Consider the following 9046-nt stretch of genomic DNA (forward strand, 5'->3'; position numbering starts at 1 on the left):
AGCCACGAACGGCTTCTCTCCCCGAAGGTCCACTTCGAGATGCCCACAACCAGATCCGAGCACTTCAGCGAGGTCAAAAGTATCAAGATAGAACCATCTCAAGGCTAGAAAAATCCGTAAACTACTTAGTGGAAAAGCTGAAGAAGTTGACCATGAGGACAAGGAGATCCCATGCTTCCATAACAGAAGAAAGTGAGGAGGAAATCCGGGATGACATGCAAACAGAAACGACTGAGCCGGTACAAGATCACCGACATTCTTATCATGGAGACGCCACTGCCACTCAGTCCTACTATGAGGCACCTCGCTCATCAGTCCGCGAACCACGTGAGCTCAGAAACCGACGCCAAAGGCATCCAGTCACTTTGCTACCTTCTCCGGACACTGACAATGAGACGCCCTTTGTCCCTACCTCAGACACAGATGAGCAGCTCGGTCACACCGAGCCATGAGGTACCACACCTCTTTCCTATCATTGTATATACCGTTTTTCATTTTATATTATCTTTATTGTCGGTATCTTTCTTGATCTTAATCACACGGAGATTGTGTGATTTAAGTTTGGGGGAGGTACCAAGTGTCTAATGTTTGTTTGATTGAGCCTTGAGTCATGCATTGTTAATAGATTTTGCATTAGAAATATCCAAAAAAATTTGAAAATTTTGAAAAATCACAAAAACAAGCATGTAGATTCATTTCTTGCAGTGTAGATATATTTATGCATTAGAAAAATCCAAAAACAATTCGAATTTTTATTTGAAAAATCACAAAAACAAGCATGTAAATTCATTTCTTGCTTCATTTGCATTATTAGGATCGAGTCTAGAGCATTTAGGATTGCATCATGCATAGGGGACAAGGATTAAACTTACCTTGCAAAGAACTCATGCTTAGAACTCAATTTGATATCTTTTGTAATCATGGCAAGTAGCTTGAGCATCCTTTGAAAGATTTGTAGACTTCGAGCCTTGAAAACTCCTCTTGAAACTCATTGATTGTTGAAACTTACTCATCTTTGAAGCCAACTCCGATCTTAATTACACTAAACGAACTTAATGCTTCTTGCTTATGGTCTCTTGAGTACTAAGTCATGGCTTCACACACACTTGAGTTTGTCTCTCCATTTTTATCATTTTTACCTATCTTTTGACAACTCAAGTGGTAGTCCATTCCTTAAACCCTTCGTTCCTTTCAAGCCATCATTAATTGTTGAGTGAGGTCTTTTTGGAAAGCTTTACATGTGCATAATGTTGAGAGTAATTGGAACGACAATGTTTGGTCTCCTTTATGGCTAGCTATAATACTCACATTGTCTAGCTTCTAGGATGGGATGGGTTTGATTTGAGAGTTTGATCTTGGGAGTGTGAACAAAGTGTGAAAATGAGTGAAAAGAAAGAGTGGTAGAAAGTGTATTAAAGAAAAAAAAAAGAGAAAAATCAGTCACTAGGGACAAGTGAGAAGAGAAGTTTGAAAAGAGTGAAAAAAAAAGAGAAGTGAGCTCAAGAATGCATAGAAACTAAAAACCCCATAAAGAAATGAGAAAAGATCAAAGTGAGGGGTAAAAGTCAAAGAAAAAGAGAGATCAAGTTAAGAAAAGAGTGAGAAGTCCCTAGTAGACAAAGAAAAGAAACAAAGAGTTCGAGTGGAAAAAGAGTCTTTTAAATGATCTTAGAGTTTTGGGTTAGTGAAAAAGAGTTTGTCATTGGGAAATAAAGGTAGAACTTGTATAACATTTGGGAAAATGGTAGAACAATGGAAAATGAGCATTGTATGCATGAATTGTTCATTTTCTTAGATATATTATGCATAATGTCAAGGCTACTAAGTTCTTGAGAGTAAGTCACCTTAAAAAGAAATCATTTAAGCCTCTTGATTCACTATGCATTCTAGCCATTTCTTTCCAAACCAAATGACTTGGACCAATTGACCATTTGCAAGAATTCACTTATGATTTTGCTAAATGAATGTGAGTGTTGGTTGATTTGTTTGTTTGTGGATCCGTGATGATGAGTGTAGAGATCAAAGGAGTTAAGATAGGCCTAGAGAAGTTAGAGTTGGAAAAAGTCTTTACTCTTGCTATTTGATATTATTACACAAGGATATCAAGTTGATGGCTAAGAAGAGTTCATTTGGTGATGAGCCCCCACCTTCAAACTTCTTCTCCTTCTTTGCCTTGAAAGTTTACTTGTGGACAAGTAAAAGTCTAGTTTGGAGGAGTTGATGTCTTGAGATTTTACATGATTTACTTGCCATTTTCATATTCATTTGAATCACTTAGAATACATTTAGAGTCCAATTAGGTGCATAGCATATGCATTTGTGGTATTTCAAATTTGGTAAAGCTCAGGTTGAAGTTATGAAGGTTTGGGGAAGATAAGTGGACATGATGGAGTTGAGTAGAAGAGGTGGAGTAAAGCTGGTCGACTGTGGGCGTGTACTGCTGACGAAGGCGAGCCACGGATTTTGATCCAAGAGACCCAACCAAATGGGACGAAGCGCGACCGTTTAGTGCGGCCTGATCCTGTCTGTGGCACAGTCAATGGCCATGCAGCGCGGCCACACAACGCGGGTCGAGCCAGACCGCGGATTTCTATCCGAGACACCACGTTCTGAAGGCACGGACCGCGGCCATGAAGCGCGGCTTCAAGGTGTCCGCGGTAAATGGCGATGACAAGAGACGCAGACGATGGCGCGGGTCGAGCAGGCCGCGGATTCGAGTCCAAAACGTCGTGTTTTGAATGCACAGACCGCGGCCATGCAGCGCGAGTTGAGGCCATCCGCGGCCGATACCAAAACTGTCTTATCTATTTGTCTTTCGGGTCAAACATGGGTTTGTCGGGTTGACCCGGTTCGAGTTTTAAACCTCTATAAATACTTTTTAGACCTAATCTTAAGACTTATCTTGTTTTCTATCTAATCAAAAAGCCACTTGTAGGTGAAAGATCTAATCTTGATCATATTCTCTTGTGTTTACTTGATTGCTTTGATCATTAATCATGTTTAGACTTAGATCAACTAATGATTTAGTGTCTACCATGATAATGAGTGAGTAGTCATCTTTGGATTCATGAGCTATGATGATTAGGATGATTAAGTGATGATTTAGAATGTTTTAGAGTAGATTAATATATTTCTTTGCTTGATTGAGTGATCTTAATGCTAATCTCGAGTTGACCATTTTAGATTAGAACTCTAGACATTTCATTGCCCGGAATGTGTTCGATGAAATGTCTGAGCCAACTCAACATGCTCTTAGCTTACCCTACCAAAGAGATTTGATGTTAGGGGAGTTTAGAAAGTTGAATGATCCATTATTAATGATTGCTTGATTGACACAAACCAAAAGAATTTGATGTTTGATCAATGAGAGTAAATGAGCTTTTGTCTTAACAAAGAACTTGCTTAGAATTGCTATCTAGACTTAGGGAAATGTGTTGATTGAAACCTTGTCATTTTAGATTAAATCTTAGTCAGCTGAAATCAAATTCCTATGCCCATGATTCCTCATTTATCCATTTGCTTGAAAGTTTCTAGTTAGTTGTGTTAGAATCTTGTTAGCTTGATTGAATCACTTCATTACATTGAATGCACTTAGCTTAAGTATGAACCTGAATTCTCTTTGAATTGAAACACTTAGAAATGGATTGACATATAAAATACTACTTTGATTTGGACCTTGGACCCTTGAAAAGTCCATTTTACTCAATTTTGATGATTTTGTTCAATAAAGAGTGATATCTTTCATTAAGAATTTCTTGGTGCTTAAAGAGGCTTACCACAAATTCTCACCGGATTTAGGTATGATATTCAAAAAATTTAGATATGTTTTGCGTAGAAGACTTGTCCAAAAAGTTACTCCACCAAGAAGATTTTTAGATAAATCTGATGGTCAATGTATAACTTAGTTTTTCAATTGACTATTTTATGAGTTTTTAATAAAAAACTACTAAAGAAGTCTAATAACTTTTCTTTGTAATATAAAATTGAGTATATTTCCCGAGAAATTTTAGTAAAAGCAAGGTTAGTTTTTCAGTTGAGTGAAAGTTTGCAAAAATTTGAAGTTTCTTAGGAAACGTACAGAGGAGCATACTATGAGGGGTCTTTGAATTGGTTTTTCTCTAGAAGTCTCCTCAAATCATGTCACAAGAAGTCTCGAAAATGTGACAAAAAGTCCGATCAGTTTAGTTTTACAATTGATAAAAACAAAAAAAACATTTAATTTACAAATTAATTAGTTAGCATACTTTGGTAAAGTCTTTGGCAGTTTAGCATACTTTGGTAAAGTGTTTGGCAGTTGACAAAAATAATAATACATTTAATTTTAAAATTAACGAATTAGCAGATTTTGGTAGAAATCTTCTAGTTTTTTTTTTTTATGATATTTTGGTCAAACCTCTAGTTTCGAAGGCATACTTTTGGAAGGTTTTCTCATAGAAGGATTTTTTTATAAAATCAAACATGGCCAATTACAAAATTAATCTACGCATACTTTTTACGACATTTCAGAGATTTAATGTGACAATAAAAAGACCGTCCAAAATACTACCCACAACAGAATTATCCAAAAGTTTTCTATGAAAAACTCAAATTTCTGTAAAATTTTGTTCTGTTGCAAAATCATGAAAAATTTTAGTCAAATATTTGATTAAAGTTTTGGTTTAAACCTTGAACAATGGTCTTGAATGATCATTAATATTACAATTTAATGACCATAAATTGCATTGTATCTACCTTAAAATTAAGTATTAATTAAAATGAGTGATGTGGAGCTAGAAACAAATGGGGGAGATTGGATGAGAATAAAAGGAGAAGAGGTATTCATGAAGGAATTATTCTAAATATTATTTCGACATTCCACATTGAACCACATTCTTAAGAAGACATACACACTTTCATCATCCATTCCGGCATAAAGTTTACACACTAATCATCAAAGGGAAGTCATCCACTCGCTCTTATACAATAATGTATATATTCTTATCACTTACTCTTTTACAAAGGATATATAACATTTCGGAAGCCTCATTTAGCTTCCTAGAGGTTCTCCCTAGCTTTCTAGCTGCATAGTTGTCTATTTAATTAACTGCCAAGCTGTCTAGTTACCTAGCTTTCTAGCTGTTTATCTGTCTAGCTGTCTAGTTTCTTAGCTGACCAGGAGACCTGACGACTTGACAACCTTGGGACCTGATGACTTGGAGACCTGACGGCCTGGCGACTTGGAGACCCGGAGACCTGACAACCCGTCTAACTGAAGTGGAGACATCTCTCCTATCTGCCTGATATCTTGCATATTTGCATTGTTTTAGTCATTCATTCTTGCACATGTTGAATCATTTAGATTAATATTTAGGCATCTTTAGGTTCCATATTGCATACGTAAGTCTTTATTAGGTGTTGGAGCATCTTTTGGAGTTTTTGGAGGTATTTGGAGACATTTGGGCTCTTAAGGAGTAGAAAATGATCATCTTAGCGAAATGGGAATTGGAGCGAGGTTCTGAAGCGACCTGATGCACCCGCTCTAGCCGATTGGAGTGTAGAGCGACCCACTGGAGCGAGGTATGACACCTGCTTTGTACCAGAGCGACCTCTCGCAGCGAGGTAGCATACCCGCTCTGGGCCCAACATCCCGTCGACAACTTTCGAGAACCGGAGCGACCAAGACGGAGCGAGGTGGGTACATCGCGCGTCAAATCATGAAGTGCGAAGGAAGCCAGAGCGATGTCCCGGAGCGAGGTGGCGAACCCGCTGTGAAGCTGGAGCGACCCACCAAAGCGGGGTCACGAACCCGCGCGCAAGATTTATATTTGGTCGATTTTTCATGTTTTGCTGGACCTTCTCAGACTTGTTTTTGAGGCCTACAAGGTTTTTAGGTGTCCTATAAATACTCTCTAAACCTAAAATTAGGACTTATCTTGTTTTTTCTATCTAATCAAAAGCCACTTTTGGGAGAAAGATCTAATCTTAATCATATTATTTTGTGTTTACTTGATTGCTTTGATCATTAATCATGTTTAGACTTAGATCAACTAATGATTTAGTGTATACCATGATAATGAGTGAGTAGTCATCTTTGGATTCATGGACTAGGATGATTAGGAAGATTAAGTGATGATCTAGAATGTTTTAGAGTAGATTAATATGTTTCCTTGCTTGATTAGGTGATCTTAATGCTAATCTAGAGTTGACCATTTTAGATTAGAACTCTAGACATTTCATTGCCCGGAAGGTGTTCGATGAAATGTCTGAGCCAACTCAACATGCTCTTAGCTTACCCTACCAAAGGGATTTGATGTTAGGGGAGTTTTAAAAGTTGAACGATCCATTCTTAATGATTGCTTGATTGACACAAACCAAAGGAATTTGATGTTTGATCAATGAGAGTAAATGAGCTTTTGTCTTGGAAAAGAACTTGCTTAGAATTGCTATCTAGAGTTAGGGGAATGTGTTGATTGAAACCTTGCCATTTTAGATTAAATCTTAGTCATCTGAAATCAAAATCCTATGCCCATGATTCCTTCTTTATCCATTTGATTGAAAGTTGCTAGTTAGTTGTGTTAGAACCTTGTTAGTTTAATCAAACCACTTTAGTGAACTGAATTCACTTAGATTAAGTTTGAACCTGCATTCTCTTTGCATCAAAATACTTAGAAATGGATTGCCATCTTAAATACTACATGATTTGAATTAGGACCCTTAAAAAGTCCATATCAAATTTGGCGACGTTGCCAATTCTAAGTTGATTTTGACATTGAGATTTGGTCCTTACTTGAGACTAAGTCTTATTTTCCTTATATCTAGTTACTGATTCTCTCTCCTATCCCTTTTGTATCTCAGGTGCATGAACTTGCGGAGCAGAGGCCCAACAGACCTAAATCCAAGAGTTGAAGACATTAGAGCACTTGAAAGGGAGATTGCAAGGAGAAGAAGAGCAACAAGCTCAGTTAGACAGATTGGGGTTTGTGATGGATCAACATCAGAATCAGCCTCAAGATGGAGAGGGCATTGGCCAAGGAGCTGCAAACTTTAGGCCACAACACCCACAGCGCCAAACTAGAGCTATTGGCACACATGATGAACCCAATATCCATGGGCATAGAGCAGGCATCAGAGCACCAGCTGTGGAAAACAACAACTTTGAGATCAAGTCAAGCTTGATAAACATGATCCAGAGCAACAAGTACCATGGTCTTGCCTTGGAGGAACCACTAGACCACTTGGATAATTTTGATAAGCTGTGTGGAACAACAAAGATCAATGGTGTCTCTGAAGATGCATTCAAGTTAAGGTTTTTTTCATTCTCTTTGGGAGACAAAGCTCACACATGGGAGAAGAGCCTTTTAAGAGATTCAATCACTACATGGGATGAGTGCAAGAAAGTTTTCGTCACCAAGTTCTTCTCTACTTCAAGAACTGCTAAGCTAAGGAATGAAATCTCTGGATTTCATCAAAGGAATCTTGAAGGCTTTGGAGAAGCATGGGAAAGGTTCAACAGTTACATCTCTCAATGTCCTCATCATGGCTTCAATATGGAGAGTTTGCTTAGTACTTTCTACAAAGGTGCTTTGCCAAAATTTAGAAGCCAGCTTGATACTGCTAGCAATGGTTTCTTCTTGGGGAGAACTGAAGCAGATGCTTTGGAGCTTGTAGAGAATATGGCTAAGATTGATTCAGTCTACAGTGATGAGCATGGTAGAAGCAACAGAGGCAGTGGAGGTGATGATACAAATACAAAGAGAGAGTTGAAGGCTCTACAAGATAAGATGGATTTGCTTCTTTCGGATAGAGCCAAACAAGAGAAAGTAAACTTTGTTGGTGAGCAGAAACAAGAGGAGGTAGTTGTGGTTCATGAAGTTGATGGTCTAGAAGGTCAAGAAGAGCTATGTTTTGTGAATGCTAATGGGACATGGTACAAGAAGGAGCCTAACTTTCAGTACAACAATTACCAACAAAAGCCCTTCTACAACAACCAACAAGGTGGTTACCAAGTTAGGCAAAACTACTCTCAAGGCTTCTCTTCCAAAGGAAATCAGTCTACACAAGGCCAAGTTGGATCTTCTACTTCTGCTCCACAAGAGAGTAGCACTGACGCAATGTTGAAACAGATCTTGGAGTCCCAAACTAGAAGTGAGAAGCACATTGGATATGAGCTGAAGAACCTTCACACCAAAGTTGATGGAAGCTACAATGACCTCAACAACAAGTTCCTACAACTCTCCTCTCACTTCAAGGCTTTGGAGAATCAGTTTGCCTCTATGCCTTCAACCTCCAAGCGCCTGATGCATGACTTTTCAAGGGTCTAAGATCAAATCAATGTAGTATAAAAGATTGTTGAACCAATCCTAGGTGATTCTAAAGCAAAGGGAATGCAAGTTTATACTTAAGCTAAGTGCGATCCGGTTTTAAAGTTGGTATGAACTAAGAACTAATAAGTTAATGCAATGAAGTAATAATCTTTTTTTTCTCAATATGAAGCAAGAGGACTCATGGGGCTAGGCATTTGATCTTGGGTGATGCAAATCTAATCTAGAGGTGGCAAGCTATCAATCAAACACATTCCTTATGCCTAGACTCTAAGCTAAACAAGCTCTATCTCTAGATGAATGTTCTTTTGATAAAGCAACTCAAGCATCTAATCTCTTAGGTTGAATGTTACTAAATCAAACATGGAGAACAAGTCTAATAGCAATCTTAACTCCTTTAGCAACTAATCTCTTAGGTAAAGCAAGCTAAAAGCATTGAAGAGTTGGTTCAGGCATTTCATCATACACCTTGGGGGCAGGAAATGCCTAGAGATCTATTTTAGTATGATCAAGACTAAAATAGCATTTGGAACCCTCAACAAGCAAGGAAACAAGTAGATCTAACTTTAAACACCCTAGATCATCTCTTGATCACCCTTAATCACCCTAGCCCATGAATCCAAAGATGACTACTCAATACTCTTCATGATGAGCCCAAGAATCAATGATGATTCGGTGCTAATCATGATTAATGACCAGATTAATCAAGCAAATCACAAGAAGAAATGATCAAAGTAAGATCTTTC

General features: G+C 38.0%; 1 protein-coding gene and 1 non-coding gene across 2 annotated transcripts; one reads left to right on the forward strand and one right to left on the reverse strand.

The window, feature by feature from the left end:
- Nucleotides 1–6962: 6962 nt before the first annotated feature.
- LOC125582188 lies at nucleotides 6963–8300 on the forward strand. Its single transcript, XM_048748748.1, has one exon. The coding sequence runs from the start codon at nucleotides 6963–6965 to the stop codon at nucleotides 8298–8300; it is 1338 nt and encodes a 445-aa protein (XP_048604705.1).
- LOC125582600 lies at nucleotides 7416–7522 on the reverse strand. The gene has a single exon (XR_007320057.1). It is a non-coding gene; the product is annotated as a small nucleolar RNA R71 (small nucleolar RNA).
- Nucleotides 8301–9046: the final 746 nt, after the last annotated feature.

Source organism: Brassica napus, chromosome C2 (genome assembly GCF_020379485.1).
Source record: "Brassica napus cultivar Da-Ae chromosome C2, Da-Ae, whole genome shotgun sequence".
Classification (NCBI taxonomy): Eukaryota; Viridiplantae; Streptophyta; class Magnoliopsida; order Brassicales; family Brassicaceae; genus Brassica; species Brassica napus.

Coding starts and splice junctions, on each gene's coding strand:
- LOC125582188 (XM_048748748.1), top strand. CDS start 6,963: ATGGATCAACATCAGAATCAGCCTCAAGATGGAGAGGGCATTGGCCAA.